At 43.3% G+C, this 21,474-nt stretch overlaps 1 protein-coding gene across 6 annotated transcripts in view; it reads left to right on the forward strand.

Annotated features, from left to right (window-relative positions):
- Nucleotides 1-21,474, forward strand: part of LOC110498761 (trinucleotide repeat-containing gene 6B protein) — a 40,605-nt gene that overhangs the window by 9,641 nt on the left and 9,490 nt on the right. The window contains exons 8-20 of one of the 6 annotated variants that reach the window (XM_036955978.2): nt 121-195; nt 374-586; nt 961-1,068; nt 1,475-1,603; nt 2,024-2,188; nt 8,297-8,434; nt 16,855-17,056; nt 17,321-17,482; nt 17,653-17,814; nt 19,393-19,536; nt 19,817-19,909; nt 20,180-20,389; nt 20,774-20,847. In XM_036955978.2, the coding sequence (XP_036811873.2) occupies nt 121-195; nt 374-586; nt 961-1,068; nt 1,475-1,603; nt 2,024-2,188; nt 8,297-8,434; nt 16,855-17,056; nt 17,321-17,482; nt 17,653-17,814; nt 19,393-19,536; nt 19,817-19,909; nt 20,180-20,389; nt 20,774-20,847 (1,875 nt within the window). The remainder of the gene's footprint in view (nt 1-120; nt 196-373; nt 587-960; nt 1,069-1,474; nt 1,604-2,023; nt 2,189-8,296; nt 8,435-16,854; nt 17,057-17,320; nt 17,483-17,652; nt 17,815-19,392; nt 19,537-19,816; nt 19,910-20,179; nt 20,390-20,773; nt 20,848-21,474) is intronic. The other 5 variants (XM_090211915.1, XM_090211916.1, XM_090211917.1 and 2 more) reach the window with 5 other exon arrangements.

Raw genomic sequence — 21,474 nt, forward strand, 5'->3', positions numbered from 1 at the left:
CTCATTCAGATACTTCAGAGGAGTTGGATTTTTGATGAGGCCTTTTGGTGGGAAAATGGCATTTGTTTGTGCCAGAAAACCTACTGCCAGAAATGTTATATCTGTATGTTTGTCTCTCAGGCTCCCCTGAAGAGTGGAGGAGGAGACTCCTGGATGAACCCCATGAACAAACAATTCTCCAACATGGGGCTCCTGGTAAGTTTCAGAGAAAAGGCTAAGTTTAGAGCTCACAGGCATCCACTGTGTGTTTGAGATACTGTATGTAGTGAGAAATGTGTTGTTGTATCTATTACAATGAGCGTGACATGCCAATAGGTCTGGTGGGGTTGATTTATGATGGTGGTAGTGATGAGGATATGTGCTGTGTTTGCAGGGTGATGATCCTAGTGGGCGGCCTCTGGACTTGGCCCCTGGTCCTCCTCAGGATAAGAAGATGGAAGGAGAGAAGCGAGGGATGGGCCTGAATGACTACAATGGAGAGATGCGTAAAGGAGGGCAGAGAGCCATGGGAGGAGGAGGGATGGTCTACCGTTCACCTGGTTCCAAAGAGATGGGGCCTGGCGACCCTGGGCCTTACTATGACAAGGTTGGTACCGCAGACCATCGCAACGCTCTGTGGATGTGTCTCAAATGGCATCCTATTCCCTTTATAGTACACTACTTTTGATAAGAGCCCTATAGGTATTGGTCAAAAGTAGTGCACTAAATGGTACATAGTTCCATTTCGGACGCAACCTCTGACTTCTCCAAGTACCACTTGTCTCATTAACACTTTATTCTATGTCTTTTTCTTCCTTCCCCTCCTTCTTTTGGTTACCTTCTTCCTGTTCCCTCCTTATTTTGGTGTCCCTCTTCGTGTGCCCTCCTTCTTTTGGTGTCCCTCTTCCGGTCCCTTCCCTGTCTCGCCTACTTCTTCCCCCATATTGGGAAACTACTTTGATTGGCTGTCACTGTGATCAGCAGACCTTGCCTTTCACCAATCAGGATGGGTGCCTTGGGGAGGAGTACTCTCCACCCTCTGTCTACAAGCCCTCCCCCCTCTACAACCACACTATCCCCCCTAGACAAGTAAGGCTGTGTCCCTCTGTCTCCATTAGACCATCGGCTCATTGCTTCACCACTAAGCTGGTCCCAGATCTGTTTCTGCTTTAGCCAACTGACTATTGTTGTTATTTCATAAGATCTGGGACAGGCTACTTCACCACATCTCCCTGTACATAGAAACGTATCTTACTGTCCATCTCTCATAAATTGTGTTCTTTAAAAATCAATGAATACATATCATTTAATAGAAACAAAATGTATGCAGCAATTGCAGATTTCCCTTTAAGCATCAAGTAAAAAGTCCCCCAAAATCAGTTCCTCTGTGTCAGCGTTGTATCGTCTCATTTCCCACCCTATCTCCCCCATCGTTATGTCTGTCAAAGAGTCAGCCATGTTTGTAACCCACTCCCTCCCTCTGTTTCCTTGTCAGGGTGGTCATAACATGTTTGGCAGCAGCGGTGGTGGGATGCCCCCGTCCAGACACCAGCCCGGTGTGCCACCCATAAACCCGTCCGCAGGGATACGAGCACAAGTGCCTCATCAGTTCCTGTCACCTCAGGTACCCTTTTGTTTATTATTTATATATATTTTTTTACATTTTATCAGGCTCTAGAAGTAGTCAGTTGTTTTTACGTTCACCTTTACAGGGCTTTTTCCAAGGGACTCCCTTATGTAAATCAGTCTCCTATATGCCCAAACAAACCTCTGCTCAGAACAAAATATTTTTGGTCCGTTGGTTTCTTAGTAAGTTCTTTCTGTGAAACGTTGTTTCCAGAGAAGTGATTTATTTCATCAGCCTGCTCTTGATCATAGGCTAATGGGAGTATTTAGGTGACTACACTCAATGGATAAAAAAAAAAAACCTCACCAAATCGATGAGGAGTGCACTCACTGATGTTCTGTTTTGAAATGGAATGTGCTGGACAGAAGATGCTTTATATTCCACGTTCCCATGGTAACACGATGGTTCGTGTTCCAGGTGCCAGGTTCTGTGCTGAAGCAGATGCCGCCTCCCAGCGTGGGTGGAGTCGGAGGTGTGGGTGGGGTGGGGGCTGTAGGAGGGGGCGTGTTCCCCCCTCAGCTGTCCCCCCAGCACATCGCCATGCTGAGCAGCATCTACCCTCCGCACATCCAGTTCCAGCTGGTGAGTAGCTATACTCCTATACAACACTAGAATAATCACAGTAGTGGTCAGAGAACAAAGCCTTGAGGAACACAAAGGCCCATGATGTCAAGCAAAGAGGCAGTGAGTTTGAAGGTAGGCCTTGAAATACATCCACGATGCACCTTCAATTGACTCAAATTATGTCAATTAGCCTACCAGAAGCTTCTAAAGCCATGACATCATTTTCTGGAATTTTCCAAGCTGTTAAAAGGCACAGTCAACTTAGTGTATGTGAACTTCTGACCCACTGGAATTGTGATACAGTGAATTATAAATGAAATAATCTGTCTGTAAACAATTGTTGGAAAAATTATTGTGTCATGCACAAAGTAGATGTCCTAACCGACTTGCCAAAACTATAGTTTGTTAACAAGACATTTGTGGAGTGGTTGAAAAACTAGTTTTAATGACTCAAACCTTAGTGTATGTAAACTTCTGACTTCAAGTGTGTGTGTGTGTGTGTGTGTGTGTGTGTGTGTTTACACTGCTCAAAAAAATAAAGGGAACACTAAAATAACACATCCACTTTTTTCTTTACATACAGTGGGGCAAAAAAGTATTTACTCAGCCACCAATTGTGCAAGTTCTCCCACTTAAAAAGATGAGAGGCCTGTAATTTTCATCATAGGTACTTCAACTATGACAGACCAAATGAGAATAAAAAAAATCCAGAAAATCACATTGTAGGATTTTTAATGAATTTATTTGCAAATTATGGTGGAAAATAAGTATTTGGTCACCTACAAACAAGCAAGATTTTTGGCTCTCACAGACCTGTAACTTCTTTAAGAGGCTCCTCTGTCCTCCACTCGTTACCTGTATTAATGGCACCTGTTTGAACTTGTTATCAGTATAAAAGACACCTGTCCACAACCTCAAACAGTCACACTCCAAACTCCACTATGGCCAAGACCAAAGAGCTCTCAAAGGACACCAGAAACAAAATTGTAGACCTGCACCAGGCTGGGAAGACTGAATCTGCAATAGGTAAGCAGCTTGGTTTGAAGAAATCAACTGTGGGAGCAATTATTAGGAAATGGAAGACATAAAATAAATGTAATAAGGACAATTACAACAATACTGAATGAACACTTATTTGAACTTGATATAAACATCAATAAAATCAATTTAGCCTCAAATAAATAATGAAGCATGTTCAATTTGGTTTAAATAATGCAAAAACAAAGTGTTGGAGAAGAAAGTAAAAGTGCAATATGTGCCATGTAAGAAAGCTAACGTTTAAGTTCCTTGCTCAGAACATGAGAACATATGAAAGCTGGTGGTTCCTTTTAACATGAGTTTTCAACATTCCCAGGTAAGAAGTTTTAGCTTGTAGTTATTATAGGAATTATAGGACTATTTCTCTCTATACGATTTTTATTTCATATACCTTTGACTATTGGATGTTCTTATAGGCACTTTAGTATTGCCAGTGTGTGTAACAGTATAGCTTCCGTACCTTTTCTCGCCGCTACCTGGGCAAGAACCAGGAACACATCGACAACAGCCACCCTCGAAGCAGCGTTACAACTCTCAGAGTCTCAGAGCGAGTCTCAGAGCGAGTGACGTTTGAAACGCTATTAGCCCGCACCCCGCTAACTAGCTAGCCATTTCACATCGGTTACACCAGCCTAATCTCGGGAGTTGATAGGCTTGAAGTCATAAACAGAGCAATGTCAAGCATTGCGAAGAGCTGCTGGAAAAACGCACGAAAGTGCTGTTTGAATGAATGCTTACGAGCCTGCTGGTGCCTGCAATCGCTCAGTCAGACTGCTCTATCAAATCATAGACTTAATTATAACATAATAACACACTGAAATACGAGCCTTAGGTCATTTAATATGGTCAAATCCGGAAACTATCAGTTAGAAAACAAAACGTTTATTATTTCGGTGAAATACGGAACCGTTCCGTATTTTATCTAACGGGTGGCATCCATAAGTCTAAATATTGCTGTTACATTGCACAACCTTCAATGTTATGTCATAATTACGTAAAATTCTGGCAAATTAGTTCGCATTGAGCCATGCAGCCCAAACTGTTGCATATACCCTGACTCTGCGTGCAATGAACGCAAGAGAAGTGACACAATTTCACCTGGTTAATATTACCTGCTAACCTTTCTTTTAGCTAAATATGCAGGTTTAAAAAATATATACTTCTGTGTATTGATTTAAAAGGCATTGATGTTTATGGTTAGGTACACGTTGGAGCAACGACAGTCCTTTTTCACGAATGCGCACCGCATCGATTATATGCAACGCAGGACACGCTAGATAAACTAGTAATATCATCAACCATGTGTAGTTATAACTAGTGATTATGATTGATTAAGTTTAATGCTAGCTAGCAACTTACCTTGGCTTCTTAGTGCATTCGAGTAACAGGCAGGCTCCTCGTAGAGTGCAAAGTAATGCAGTTGGTTAGAGCGTTGGACTAGTTAACCGTAAGTCTGCCAGATTGAATCCTTGAGCTGACAAGGTCGTTCTGCCCCTGAACAAGGCAGTTAACCCACCGTTCCTAGGCCGTCAATGAAAATAAGAATGTGTTCTTTAACTGACTTGCCTTGTTAAATATTGTTGTAAAAAAGAAGAAGAAAAAAAAGGCCAAATCGGTATCCAAAAATACCGATTTTCCGATTGTTGTGAAAACTTGAAATTGGCCCTAATTAATCGGCCATACCGATTTATTCGGTCGACCTCCTAATATAGACAGTGCATTCGGAAAGTATTCAGACCCCTTGACTTTCCACATTTCGTCACTTTACAGCCTTATTCTAAAGTGGATTAAATTGTTTCCCCCCCAATCTACACACAATACCCCATAATGACAAAGCAAAAGCAGGTTTTTAGAAATGTTTGCACATTTATACCATGAAATACTTACTTACAAGCCCTTAACCAACAGTGCAGTTAAAGAAGAAAATATTTACCAAGTAGGCTAATATAAAAAGTAACACAATAAGATTAACGTGGCTATGTACAGGCTAGTTGAGGTAATTTGTACATGTAAGTGGGGGCAAAGTGACTATGCATAGGTAATAAACAAACAGCGAGTAGCAGCAGTGTCAATGTAAATTGTCCGGTGGCAATTTTTATGAATTGTTCATCAGTCTAATGGCTTGGGGGTAGAAGCTGTTGAGGAGCCTTTTGGACCTAGACTTGGCGCTCCGGTACCACTTGCCGTGCGGTAGCAGAAGAAACAGTCTATAACTTGGGTGACTGGAGTCTCTGACAATTTTATGGGCTTTCCTCTGACACCGCCTATTATATAGGTCCTGGATGGTAGGAAGTTTAGCCCCAGTGATGTACTGGGCTGTTCGCACTACCCTCTAGCGCCTTACAGTGAGATGCCAAGCAGTTGCCATACCAGGTGGTGATGCAACCAGTAAGGATGCTCTCGATGGTGCAGCTATAGAACCTTTTGAGGATCTGGGGGCCTATGCCTAATCTTTTCAGTCTCCTGAGGGGAAAAATGTTTTGCTGTGCCCTCTTCATGACTGTCTTGGTATGTTTGGACCATGATAGTTCGTTGGTGATGTGGACACGAAGGAACTTGAGGCTCTCTACCCGCTCCACTACTGCCCCGTCAATGTTAATGGGGGCCTCTTCGGCCCGCCTTTTCCTGAAGTCCACGATCAACTCCTTTGTCTTGCTCACATTGAGGGAGAGGTTGTTGTCCTGGCACCACACTGCCAGTTCTCTGACCACCCTATAGGCCGTCTCATCGTTATCGGTGATCAAGTCTACCACTGTTGTGTCGTCAGCAAACTTAATGATGGCGTTGGAGTCGTGGTTGGAGTCGTGTTTGGCCACACAGTCGTGGGTGAACAGGGAATACAGGAGGGGACTAAGTACACACCCCTGAGGGGCCCCAGTGTTAAGGATCAGCGTGGCAGACATCTTACCACCTGTAGGCGGCCTGTCAGGAAGTCCAGGATCCAGTTGCAGAGGAAGGTGTTTAGTCCCAGAGTCCTTAGCTTGGTGATGAGCTTCGAGGGCACTATGGTGTTGAACGCTGAGCTGTTGTCGATAAACAGCATTCTCACATAGGTTTTCTTTTTCTCCAGGTTAGAAAGGGCGGTGTGGAGTGCGAATGAGATTGTGTCATCTGTGGATCTGTTGGGGCGGTATGCGAATGGAGTGTGTCTAAAGTGTCCAAGGGGATGCTGTTGATGTGAGCCATGACCAGCCTTTCAAAGCGTTTCATGGCTAACGACGTGAGTCCCACGGGGCTGTAATCATTTAGGCAGGTTACCTTCGCTTCCTTGGGCACAAGGACTATTGTGGTCCCTCTAGGTATTAGGGAGAGGTTGAAAATGTCAGTGAAGACAGTTGGTCCTCGCATGCTTTGAGGAATGTCAGTGAAGACAGTTGGTCCTCGCATGCTTTACACGTGCTGGTAATATGTCTGGCCCAGCGTCTTTGTGAATGTTGACCTGTTTTAAAGGTTTTGTTCACATCGGCTACAGAGAGCATTATCACACAGTCATCTAGAACAGCTGGTGCTCTCGTGCATGCTTCAGTGTTGCTTGCCTCGAAGAGAGCATAAAAGGCATTTAGCTTGTTTGGTAGGCACGCGTCACTGAGCAGCTCGCGTCTGGATTTCCCTTTGTAGTCCGTAATAGTTTAAGCCCTGCTACATCTGACGCGCTTTTTAATCCTACTACACCGGCTCTATCTTAATCCTTTATTGACACTTTGCTTGTTTGATGGTTCGTCAGAGGGCATAGCGGATTTCTTACAAGTGTCCGGATTAGTCTCCTGCTCCTTGAAAGCGGCAGCTCTAGCCTTTAGCTCTATTTTCAGGTGTCTCCAGCGATGTTCGATCGGGTTCAAGTCCGGGCTCTGGCCGGGCCACTCAAGGACATTCAGAGACTTCTCCCGAAGCCACTCCTGCTTTGTCTTGGCTGTGTGCTTAGGGTCGTTGTCCTGTTAGACTGGGATGAAGATTCACCTTCCAAGGTCCTGATTGCTCTGGAGCAGGTTTTTGTCATGGATCTCTGTACTTTGCTCCGTTCATCTTTCCCTCGATCCTGACTAGTCTCCCAGTCCCTGCCACGGAAAAACATCCCCTCAGCATGATGCTGCCGCCTCCATGTTTCACCGTAGGGATGGTATTGACCAGGTGATTTTATTTGAACCTTTCTTTAACTAGGCAAGTCGGTTAAGAACACATTCTTATTTACAATGATGGCCAAACCCGGACGATGCTGGGCCAATTGTGCGCCGCCCTATGGGACTCCCAATCACGGCCGGATGTGATACAGCCTGGATTCGAACCAGGGACTGACCGCTTTACCATTCGGGAGTGGTGATGAGCAGTGCCTGGTTTCCCCCAGATGTGACTCTTAGCATTCAAGCCAAATTGCCGATTGCTCAGTTTGGCCGGGCGGCCAGCTCTAGGAAGAATCTTGGTTGTTCAAAGCTTCTTCCATTCAAGAATGATGATAGTCTCTGTGTTCTTGAGGCCCTTCGATGCTGCAGAAACTTTTTTGGTACCCTTCCCTAGATCTGTGCCTCGGAGCTCTACGGACAATTCCTTCAACCTAATGGCTTGGTTTTTGCTCTGACATGCACTCAACTGTGGGACCTTATATAGGCAAGTGTGTGCCTTTTTCAAATCATGTCCAATCAATTGAATTTACTACAGGTGGACTTCAATTAAGTTGTAGAAACATCAAGGATGATCAGTGGAAACAGGGTGCACCTGAGCTCAATTTTGAGTCTCTTAGCAAAGGGTCTGAATATTTATGTAAATAAGGGATTTCTGGCTTTATTTTTAATACATTTGCAAAAATGTCTAAACCTATTTTTGCTTTGTCATTATGGGGTATTGTGTGTAGATTGAGTTATTTTATTTATTTAAATCAATTTTAGAATAAGGCTGTAACTTAACAAAATGTGGAAAAGGGGAAGGGGTCTGAATACTTTCCGACTATACTGTAGGCCCAATTTCTTTTTAAAACATATTTTGAGATCAACTTCTGTCCATACCCCTCTTCACTTTATCTGCTGTGTTCAAACTGCCCTCCTCTTCTTAGGGTGTTGTAACAGGTGTTTACAGTCGTCTATCCCTCTCCCCCAGGCCTGCCAGCTCCTCCTCCAGCAGCAGCAGCAGAACCCCCAGCAGCAACAGCTCACCTCACCACAGCAGCTCCAACAGCTCTTACAGAACCAGAGGAAGTTCCCCCAAAACCCACGCCAGCAGGCCGACCCACAACAGGTACTACTTTTACTGCTACTGTTACTACTACTATTATATTGATTAGGAGATGACAGGTCTAATACAGAATCATCTCTGTCCAATGAAATATATTCCCAAATACACTGAACAAAAATATAAACGCAACATGTAAAGTGTTGGTTTCATGAGATTAAATAAATGATCCCAGAAATCTTACATACGCACAAAAATGTATTTCTCTCAAATTTTGTGCACACATTTGTTTATATCCCTGTTGGTGAGCATTTCTCCTTTGGGAAGATGATCTTTCCACCTGACAGGTGTGGCATATCAAGAAGCTGATTAAACAGCTTGATCATTACACAGGTGCACCTTGTGTTAGGAATAATTAATTCCTCAAATGAGTTTTGTTACACAATACAATGCCACAGATGTCTCATGTTTTGAGGGAGCGTGCAATTGGCATGCTGACTGCAGGAATGTCCACCAGAGCTGTTGCCAGAGAATGTAATGTTCATTTCTCTACCATAACCCTCCTCCAAAGTAATGTTAAAGAATTTGGCTGTACATCCGGCTGGCCTCACAACCGCAGACCACATGTATGGCATCGTGTGGGCTAGCGGTTTGCTGATATCAACTTTAAGAGTGCCCCATGGTGGCGGTGGGATTACGGTATGGGCAGGCATAAACTACGAACACAATTGCATTTTATCGATGGCAATTTGAAAGCACAGAGATACTGTGAAGAGATCCTGAGGCCTATTGACGTTCCATTCAGCATGAAAATGCACAGCCCCATGTCGCAAGGATCTTTATACAATTCCTGGAAGCCTGCATACTCACCAGACATTTTACCCATTGAGCATGTTTGGGATGCTCTGGGTCGATGTGTATGTCCGCGTGTTCCAGTTCCCGCCAATATCCAGCAACTTCGCACAGCCATTGAAGAGTGGGACAACATTCCACAAGCCGCAATCAACAGCCTGACGAACTCTATGCAAAGAAGGTATCATGCTGAATGAGGCAAATGGTGATCACACCTAGGGCTGTTGCGGTGACCGTGTTACCGGCTGTCACCAGTCATGAAGGCAGTCAAATTCCACATGACCGTTTAGTCCCGGTAATTAGGTTTCTCCAAGTTCTGATGCTGCTGCTGGTCATTAGTAGTCTACCAAACTTGCTAACTGCCTGGTACTCAGCACTCTATTGTCCCTCAAATCACTCTGACATCAATGCAAATGTCTTTGAAAATCTAATCAAACACTTCATGAGAGCCCATGAGCTCATGTTGAGCAACATTTCTATAGGCTATGTAGTTACGGGAGAAAACCGAGTGATGGCCGGTAATAAAAATAGGATCCCATCAGCTTTCTATAGGCTAGGCCTACTACATTTATTTCTTAACTTTCTTAATATTAAGTACATTGCTTATATTTACAAAAGGAGAATACCTTACCTGGCTGGCATGAAAATAAACCACGGGGAAAAGTCCTCCGTTCGCTATTTAAGTGATGACATGTGTTTTTTCCTCTGCCCGTTTTGATACAGGTGCTTGATAATGGTCGATTCTAAATCAAAACACATGTCACATATATTACTTAGTATATGTAAAGACGAGATTAAATCAAGAATAGTGTGATGGGTGACAATATTAGCCAATCACTTGTGAATGATGCCCAGCATAAGAAACAATGCCTTTTCTTGTCAACTTGTTTGAATCATAGTCGCTCACCTCATGTAGCCTAGCCCATAGGCCTATATAACTCAGCAAAAAAATAAACGTCCCTTTTTCAGGACCCTGTCTTTCAAAGATAATTCATAAAAATCCAAATAACTTCACAGATCTTCATTGTAAAGGGTTTAAACGCTTGTTCAATGAACCATAAACAATTAATGAACATGCACCTGTGGAACGGTGATTAAGACACTAACAGTATAAGCTGTAGGCAATTAAGGTCACAGTTATAAAAACTTAGGACAGTAAAGAGGCCTTTCTACTGACTCTGAAAAACACCAAAAGGAAGATGCCCAGGGTCCCTGCTCATCTGTGTGAACGTGCCTTAGGCATGCTGCAAGGAGGCATGAGGACTGCAGATGTGGCCAGGGCAATAAATTGCAATGTCCGTACTGTGAGATAGCGCTACAGGGAGACAGGGCGGACAGCTGATCGTCCTCGCAGTGGCAGACCACGTGTAACAACACCTGCACAGGATCGGTACATCCGAACATAACACCTGCGGGACAGATACAGGATGGCAACAACAACTGCCCGAGTTACACCAGGAACGCACAATCTCTCCATCAGTGTTCAAGACTGTCCGCAATAGGCTGAGAGAGGCTGGACTGAGGGCTTGTAGGCCTGTTGTAAAGGCAGGTCCTCACCAAACATCACCAGCAACAACGTCACAACGAGACAAAACCACCGTCGCTGGACCAGACAGGACTGGCAAAAAGTGCTCTTCACTGACAAGTTGCAGTTTTGTCTCACCATGGGCGATGGTCGGATTCGCGTTTATCGTCGAAGGAACGAGTGTTACACCGAAGCCTGTACTCTGGAGTGGGATCGAGGTGCAGGGTCCGTCATGGTCTGGGGTGGTGTGTCACAGCATCATCAGACTGAGCTTGTTCTCAGTGCTATGCATTACAGGGAAGACATCCTCCTCCCTCATGTGGTACCCTTCCTGCAGGCTCATCCTGACATGATCCTCCAGCATGAAAATGACACCAGCCATACTGCTCGTTCTTTGCGTGATTCCCTGCAAGACCGTAAATTCGGTGTTCTGCCATGGCCAGCGAAGAGCCCGGATCTCAATCCCATTGAGCACGTCTGGGACCTGTTGGATCGGAGGGTGAGGGCTAGGGCCATTCCCCCCCCCCCCCAGAAATGTCTGGGAACTTCCAGGTGCCTTGGTGGAAGAGGTGGGGTAATATCTCACAACAAGAACTGGCAAATCTGGAGGAGGAGATGCACTGCAGTATTTAATGCAGCTGGTGTCCACACCAGACACTGGCTGTTACTTTTGATTTTGACCTCCCCCTTTGCTCAGGGACACACTATTCCATTTCTGTTAGTCACGTGTCTGTGGAACTTGTTCAGTTTATGTCTCAGATGTTGAATTTTATGTTCATACAAATATTTACATGTGTTAAGTTTGCTGAAAATAAACGCAGTTAACAGTGAGAGGACACTTTTTTGTTGTTGCTGAGTTTACTTTAAAGTTTGTATGACAACTAAAGTGGCCAAATAACTTCTTAAAATTAAGCACATTAATCTGCTTTACAAGGGGCGTGAGAATTTTCACTATAAAAGGCACCATTTATAATCAAAGCATAACATGCATAATTGCATTTTTGGTCACTTTTGATCATGGTGTTTTCCCGCTAATGGAACATTCGTGCTTATAGCCAACTATGATGTGTGCATTGCTGCGCTTATAATGTGAAGGAAAAGCCTAATCATTTATTACAATTTTTAAGCTAAATGTTCTGATCTGTTGCGTCAGCCACATTGCATCAAAAAGTTTTTTTGATGCTCGTGGTTGTAATTAATTTGAGATCTATCGCATCCCACAACTGTCCCAGAGTATGTTTGGAATATTTATTTTGCACACAGAATTGAATAGGTTGACTTTAGAACAATGTATAGTAGATTGACGTAGGCTAGTGCTTTTGCTGTTCGTTTGGCCGTTTCATCTTGATTGCTGACAAAGTAAATGTAGACAGTTCTTCCAATGTCTTCAATATGTACCTTGGAATTTGTCTGTCTTATCTTGTACCCTGTGAGAAAGACCCGATCACGTGAGCGAGAGAAGCTTCGGCTTGTGCCGCACACTCAGGGAGAAGGCACTCACAACGCAGCACTCCGGGCCGCAAAAGGCATGGATTTTTTTTAGGGTGCATTACAGCCACAAAGGGCATGCTGGTGTTAAATTCGAGGCATTATCAAGTGCTTGTCAAATTGTAAATGAGACTATTGGAGTGTGTACACCATTCGCAAAAAAACAAAGCCGAGCTCTTCCCTTTCAATCAAATTTTTTCAAATCATCATTCGTCTCATCATGCAGCCTTACAATGTATTAAACGACCAAACATATAGCCCAACGTTTATAGAACTAAAGTTACATTAATAACTCTAAATTAAGCATATTGGAGTAGCTGTTTCTTTGTTAACTGCTCAACACAGAATAGCTGCATGTGCGCACTCCCTCAAATCGTTTGGAGAAAATATTTATATTTTATTCAGCTTTGTTCAATTGTTTTCTTCATACTATTAAATAAAATAATGCCACGGAATTATAAGCAAATCATGTCTGCTAAATGAACTGGTGTAGCCCACTGCCATTTGGCATAGCCACATCAGGACCTAACATAAAGAAAGCTCAGAGTATGCTGTTCTTTTCTTCTGAAATGGACTACATTTTCTTCATATCATGCTTCTTTAGACTTGTCTAAAATAAATAATGGATTTATTGTGAAGGTGTAGGCTATATTACATTGATTTATTAGACTTTTTTTAAATGGCTTGTAGGCTGTGTGTGGAAGCAAGGAGATGCTAGATGTGTTTTATGTTTTTGAATGGTCAATTACCGTGAGACCGACCAGTTATTTGCTTCACTGGCTGACAAAATTCTGGGACTTCCACGGCCCTAGTCACACCAGATACTGACTGGTTTTCTGATCCACGGCCCCAATTTTTAAAAATATATATATATATATAAATCTGTGACTAACAGATGCATATCTGTATTCCCAGTCGTGAAATCCATAGTTTTTTTTTTTTAATTGTCTGATTTCCTAATATGAACTCTAACTCAGTAAAATCTTGTTGCGTTTACATTTTTGTTCGGTATAAATATTTTCTCAAATATTTTTATTTTCTGTTAAACTGTGCACTGAACTGACATGTATGAATGGTGGCTGACACGATGTTCAGATGAAGGGAGTGAAATAGTCCGAAGCGCACTACTGCGGTGCTCAACTCAAACAGTGGTGTGTAGCCTACTGTAGCTGCTTGAAAAGTAATTCAATGCCTATACTTTCACTTTGGATGCAACTTTCCAGTGCTACTATTTTTGCCATGTTATGTTGTTATTAAAACAAAATCATAAGCTATAAAAAATTGTCTCACACTATATATATAAACTCCCAGTAATTTATTGGGTAACTCACGTTTCGGCGTCACTGTGCCTTCTTCAGGTAATGCTTGAACCAGGTTGTGTAGACACAGTGCAATTAGTGCAACCAATGACACTAGTGAGGGGTGTGTCATAATTATTACATTAATTAGAATGAATTGAGTGAAACTGTTTAACAACAGTTTATAGCATATTATTAAATATTGTACATAATATTATCATTGACATACATTGTTTAATTCAATTTCATATTTAATTTCCTATTTCATAAAGAGAAATGTGTATCCATGAGAGAGAATTGTTCATTTGGGTCCGGAGATCAAAGTGACTATTCAGACCACCAGGGGGTCAATGTTTTTAGATGGGATATCCAGTAAGCCTCCTTTTGTAAAAGTAGGATCTCGACGTTACCTCCTCTCCTTGGTAGAGCAACATGCTCAATGCCTGTGTATTTGTGGGAGGATGGTTAGCTTTAACAAAGTGAGCTGCTACTAGATAGTCAAATGTTCTTACACCTGATTGGGGCTGCGGTGTTCAGCTATGCGTTGTTTTAATTGCCTTTTCGTTTGTCCTATGTAGGCTTTCCCACATGAACAAGTGATAAAATAGATTACTGCCTTGGTCTTGCATGAGATACACCTAACAGGGATTTTTAGACCTTATAGCCACATTTGTAGTTCCCATTTGGAATGGGTGTCTGAGTGGGCAGGTCAGATCTCACCAAGCTATCTCCAATATTGTGACCACGCTTCTAGACCACCAGTGGGGGTGCCTTGGGGGTTCCTCAATATATCCACATAATTTTCTTTCCTCGTGATGCCATCTATTTTGTGAAGTGCACCAGGCCCTCCTGCAGCAAAGCACCCCCACAACATGATGATGTCACCCCCGTGCTTCACGGTTGGGATGGTGTTCTTCGGCTTGCAAGCCTCCCCTTTTTCCTCCAAACATAACGATGGTCATTATGGCCAAATAGTTATATTTTTGTTTCATCAGACCAGAGGACATTTCTCCAAAAAGTATGATCTTTGTCCCCATGTGCAGTTGTAAACCATAGTCTGGCTTTTTTATGGCGGTTTTGGAGCAGTGGCTTGCTTGCTTCCTTGCTGAGCGGCCTTTCAGGTTATGTCAATGTAGGACTCGTTTTACTGTGGATATAGATACTTTTGTACCTGTTTCCTCCAGCATCTTCACAAGGTCCTTTGCTGTTCTGGGATTGATTTGTACTTTTCGCACCGAAATACATTCATCTCTAGGAGACAGAACGCGTCTCCTTCCTGAGCAGTATGACAGCTGCGTGGTCCCATGGTGTTTATACTTGCGTACTATTGTTTGTACAGAATGTGGTACCTTCAGGCGTTTGGAAATTGCTCCCAAGGATGAACCAGACTTGTGGAGGTCTACGATTGTTTTTCTGGGGTCTTGGCTGATTTCTTTTGATTTTTCCATGATGTCAAGCAAAGAGGTACTGAATTTGAAGGTAGGCCTTGAAATACAGCCACAGGTACACCTCCAATTGACTCAAATTATGTCAATTAGCCGCCTTAAGCCATGACATCATTTTCTGGAATTTTCCAAGCTGTTTAAAGGCACAGTCAACTCAGGGAATGTAAACTTCTGACCCACTGGAATTGTGATCCAGTGAATTATAAGTGAAATAATCTGTCTGTAAACTATTGTTGGGGGGGGACACTACCAGCACCACTACTGTTACTACTGTTTACCGTCACCACTACTGTTACTGTTGGGGCGGCAGGTAGCCTATTGGTTAGAGCGTTGGGCCAGTAACCGAAAGGTTGCTGAATAGAATCCCAGAGCTGGCAAGGTAAGAATTTGTCGTTCTGCCCCTGAACGACCCACCGTCATTGTAAATAAGAATGTGTTCTTAACGGACTTGCGTAGTTAACCTGTTGCGACGAGCAAACCCGGATCCGGGATCATATTTATAGCCTCAAGCTCATTACCATAACGCAACGTTAACTATTCATGAAAATCGCAAATGAAATATATTAGCTCTCAAGCTTAGCCTTTTGTTAACAACACTGTCATCTCAGATTTGATTTTCAAAATATGCTTTTGAACCATAGCTAAACAAGCATTTGTGTAAGGGTATTGATAGCTAGCATACCATTAAGCCTGGCATTCAGCATGCAACATTTTCACAAAAACAAGAAAAGCATTCAAATAAAATCATTTACCTTTGAAGAACTTCAGATGTTTTCAATGAGGAGACTCTCAGTTAGAAAGCAAATGTTCAGTTTTTCCAAAAATATTATTTGTGTAGGAGAAATCGCTCCGTTTTGTTCTTCATGTTTGGCTGAGAAAAAAAACGAAAATTCAGTCATAACAACACAAACTTTTTTCCAAATTAACTCCAGAATATCGACAGAAACATGGCAAACGTTGTTTAGAATCAATCCTCAAGGTGTTTTTCACATATCTATTCGATGATAAGTCACTCCTGGCAGTTTGGTTTCTCCTCTGTTCAAAATTGAAAAAATGCGCGCACCTGGAGATCGCGCAATAATTTCGACGGAGGACACCCAGCGGACACCTGGTAAATGTAGTCTCTTATGATCAATTTTCCAATGATATGCCTACAAATACGTCACAATGCTGCAAACACATTGGGGAAACGACAAAGTGTAGGCTCTCTTTGCGCATTCACAGCCATATAAGGAGACATTGGTACACAGCGCCTCAAAAATCTGGCTCACTTCCTGTATGAAATGTCATCTTGGTTTTGTCTGTAGCATTAGTTCTGTGGCACTCACAGACAATATCTTTGCAGTTTTGGAAACAGAGTGTTTTCTTTCCAAAGCTGTCAGTTATATGCATAGTCGAGCATCTTTTCGTGACAAAATATCTTGTTTAAAACGGGAACGTTTTTTATCCAAAAATTAAAAGAGCGCCCCCTATCTCGAAGAAGTTAAATAAAGGTTTATTTTTTTAAATAGTTAAATAAAATACAATAATACTGTTACAACCACTACTACTACTGCTACTGCACCCAAAATGAGTACAGGCACCTACTTCAGTCCAAGTCAAGCACTGCTACTACTTCTACTATATACCAGAACGTACGGCAGCAGGCCGACCCTCAACAGGTACTCCTACTACTTCTGGTACAGCAGCTACTAATACTACTGCATTGGAAACAACACAACCCCACTTATTTCATGCTATGACTCGGGTAAACCTCTGTACTTGAGGAATTACTGTCACAGCATCGCATAGATGGTCAGACTGTGGTGATGCGCGCATGTTGCTGTGTTTGCTTACAGGGTTTTCAATCCCACTAATCCGTCATCTCTCTCTCCTCAGCTGGCCAGGATCGTGGCTATTCTCCAGCAGCAGAGGCAACAGCAGCAGCAGCAGCAGGGCGTCGGTGGGGTGGGAGTGGGCTCCAAACTGTCCCCCTCTCACCTGGGAGGGGGAGGCCCAAAACTGCCTATGGCAGACTCCCTGCCCCATCCAGGCATGGGGGGCTCTCTGGACCTGCACCAGAAAACACACGGCTACTCTGGTGAGTGGTGTACACACAGACATGAATGGAGATAAAGGATGGATAATAATCTCTTGTCACATACTTGAGATTTCCTTTTTTACCTGAGAGAACATTCCTAAAATTAACACCTAAGTAGAATATATTATTGTCAATACAAACCACTAACAATGTAGACCGTCTTGTGGATTTTCATTGCATACTGACTGACGCTCTGCATGTAATTGAGTCATTGTACATGCCACCTGCCATCAGCTCTGACACCTTTTTGCTCCCCCCACCTAGGGTACAGTGGAGGAGTGAACATGTCTGGTCTGGACATGGGGGGCTCGGTGGTGGGGGGCCCAGGGGGCATGAAGGACGTGGGGGGGCAGCAATCCCGCTTCAAATGGATGATGGAGGGTCACTCTCCTGCCCCTTCCCTTCCTGAGACCCTCCACAAAAACGGTGAGAGCGAACGCCCTTATTCTGTAGTGAGTGTACGGAATTAATTACAGTATGACAAGCCAACATTGTCAACCCATCGGCTGATTTTTCATCTGACTTCATTTTTTAATTCTCTTCATCTCACGGTCTTCTCTTCCCCCTCTGTCTTTCCATCCCCCTCTCTCTTTCAGGTCCTATGTCCACCCCTATGAGGAGGGGGGGCTCGCCATATTCCCAGTATGACATGATGGGAGGGGAGGGGCTAGGTATGCCCACACAGGGGGACAACTGGCACCGTACTCCTGGGAACAAGATGGGCTCCAAGCCCCAGGGCACGTCCAGCTGGCCTCCTGGTGAGTGGCCCTTCTAAATATCAACTGAATGTGCAGGGATTGTTCTATCCCACCACTAACACACCTGATTTGATTAAATCCCCTGAATCAGTTATTGTTGGGATTGGAACAGAAGCCTGCAACTCTCTGTGACTAGGGTTAACCTGTTATGGCTGCAATCCCGATACCGGGATCGATATGACAACTACCAGTGAAAATAGAGGGCGCCAAATACAAACCACAGAAATCTCATAATTACAATTCCTAAAACATACATATCTTATATCATTTTAAAGCTATTCTCGTTGTTAATCCCACCAAAGTGTCCGATTTCAAATAGGCTTTTCAGCGAAAGCACTACAAACTATTATGTTAGGTCTCCACCAAACCACAATAAGCACAGCCATTTTCCAGCGAAATGTAGCATTCACAAAAACCAGAAATAATTCAAGGTTAGTGATTAATTTTCTTTATCTTCATCAGATGACACTCATAAGACTTCATGTTAGACAATTCATGCATGTTTTGTTAGATTTTTTTTATATAAATATGAACTTTATCAGAGTTTACATTGGCGCGTTAGATTCACTAGTTCCAAAAACATCAAGTGATTGTGCATAGCCACATCATTCAACAGAAATACTCATCATAAATGTAGATGGTATTACAAGTTATACACATGGAATTATAGATATACCTCTCCTTAATGCAACCACTGTGTCAGATTTCAAAAAAATGTTACGGAAAAAGAAACGCATGCAATAATCTGAGACGGCGCTCAAAAGTAAAAACACCACAGCCGCAAAGATGGCGTCAACATAAACAAGAAATGACATGATAAATATGCCCTTACCTTTGATGATCTACATCAGAAAGCACTCCAGGAATCCCAGGTCCACAAAAAATGTTTTTGTTTGAAAATGTCCGTTATTTATGTCCAAATACCTTCTTTTGTTAGTGCGTTTGGTATACATATCCAAACGCTAATTCTGGTCATTATTATATCAAACAAAAAGTGATATTACCGGTCGAAGAAACATTTCAAACTAAGTACAGAATCAATCATTAGGATGTTTTTAACATATAGCTTCAATAAAGTTCCAACCGGAGTATTCCTTCTTGTCTACGTGAGCAATGGAACGCAAGTGACTACCATGAGGAAAAAGGGCGATCACAAAATGGCTGCTTGATGGACATCTGATATATTCTCCTCTCATTCACTCCCACAACAACATAGAAGCCTCATTATAATTTATATTGATATTGATATTGACATCAAGTGGAACCCCTAGGCAGTGCAACATCATTCATATCTGAAGGGGATTTCATTGGGGACTCTGGTGAATACATACAAGCTCAGATTTCTGACTTTCTGTTTTGATTTCAACTCAGGATTTTACCTGCCAATATGAGTTCTGTTATACTCACAGTTTTAGAAATTTCTGAGTGTTTTCTATCCAATACTAATAATAATATGCAAATATTAGCAACTATGACTGAGGAGCAGGCCGTTTGATATGGGCACCTTTCATCCAAGCTACTCAATACTGCCCCTGCAATTCTAATCCAGAATTCCTGTATGTTTGTCTGTGATGTCAGAGTTCCAGCCCGGCGTGCCCTGGAAAGGGATCCAGAGCATCGACCCCGAGTCTGATCCCTACATGACCCCAGGGAGCATGATGGGAATCCCTGGGCCGTCCAGCCTCAACGACACAGAGCACCAGTTGCTAAGAGACAACACAGGTACCTACCTAGATTGAAGCAGAGTTACTCCTGTTTCTATGACTAAGTCCACATTCCGAGCACTAGTTGCTGAGACCGGCTGACCTGACATTACTTATTACTTAACAGTAACACATTACATAAGTATATTGTCAACCCTCCGTGTTCTCACATAAAGTCAAAAACTTGCACATAACACTGAAATCATACCCATCAATACATGCATCAGTCAGTTAAACATCAGGTTGTGATAATAATACATGTGTGTTGATGCTAGCTAAGCTTGTGGTGTTTGTTTCAGAACCCAACCCCTCCCTGAACACCTTGCTGCCTTCACCTGGTGCCTGGCCCTACAGTGCCTCAGACAGCCCCCTCAACAACGCACACAACTCAGGTAGCAGACTGGAAAACACTCACAGTATTGCTGTAAATGTGTTATGTGTGGTTTATGAATGTCCTAATGTGCCTTTCACCAAAAGTGTTACACATTCACTCAGTAGTGTTTCTCTGCTTTTTTCACTCATTTACTGTTTCAGCTGTTGTATCATTCAGTAAATCAAGTTTCAACTCTGTCTTCGTTTAGTTTTTCTGTGTGCTCCATCCGCCACGTGTGCGGTTATAACAGAGGCAGTTCTGACTCTAGTTCATTTCCTGTTACTCACAGCAAATTACACAGAGTATAAGACCAGCTGGCCCCCTGAGCCCATTGGACACAACAAGATGTGGAAGACCAATCGCAACCAACAGTCCCAGCAGCTGCCACGCCCACCCCCGGGACTCACCAATCAGAAGCAGGCCTCGCCGTCCCGTGGCCCGTGGCAGGCCCGTGGCTGGGGCAGCTCGAGTGGGATCCAGGAAACCAGATATGGCCCTGGTAATGTCATAACACAATTTTGTAGAGAATGGAGGGGCCTGTGTTTCTGAGTCTTTCCACACTGTACTGTTCTGTGCTGCCCTGCTGCCTGGGAAAGCATTCAGCAGACTAAATGTACCCAGGATGTCCCTTGCCTTGATCTGATGCGCCATCCCAAATGGCACCATATTCCCTATGGGCACTGGTCAATACTAGTGCACTATAAAGGGAATGTGGTGCCATTTGGGATGCAGACCCAGATAAATGACATTTTATTCTGGGTGCTGCAAGTTTAAAGTACAGTAGGGCTTATTTATCATTCATTGCTCCAGAGCTGCCTGCCGCAAGTACAGAGGTAGTGGTTTTCTAATATCTGGAACTGATTCCTATGTGCTTTGGTTCTAGCAGGCTCTGCTTGGAGTGATGGGGGGACCTCCAGAGGAAGCTGCTGGCTGGTGCTCTGCAACCTCACTCCACAGGTACACACACACACACATCATCTCTCATCAAGACTACCAACACACACACACACACACATCATCCCTCATCAAGACTACCAACACACACACACACACACATCATCCCTCATCAAGACTACCAACACACACACACACACACATCATCCCTCATCAAGACTACCAACACACACACACACACACACATCATCCCTTATCAAGACTACCAACACACACACACACACACACACACATCATCCCTCATCAAGACTACCAACACACACACACACACACACATCATCCCTCATCAAGACTACCAACACACACACACACACACACACACATCATCCCTCATCAAGACTACCAACACACACACACACACACACACACATCATCCCTCATCAAGACTACCAACACACACACACACACACACATCATCCCTCATCAAGACTACCAACACACACACACACACACACACACACACACATCATTCCTCATCAAGACTACCGACACACACACACACACACATCATCACTCATCAAGACTACCGACACACACACACACACACACATCATCCCTCATCAAGACTACCGACACACACACACACACACACATCATCCCTCATCAAGACTACCGACACACACACACACA

Source organism: Oncorhynchus mykiss, chromosome 20 (genome assembly GCF_057628025.1).
Source record: "Oncorhynchus mykiss isolate SJ-2025 chromosome 20, ASM5762802v1, whole genome shotgun sequence".
NCBI classification, from domain to species: domain Eukaryota; kingdom Metazoa; phylum Chordata; class Actinopteri; order Salmoniformes; family Salmonidae; genus Oncorhynchus; species Oncorhynchus mykiss.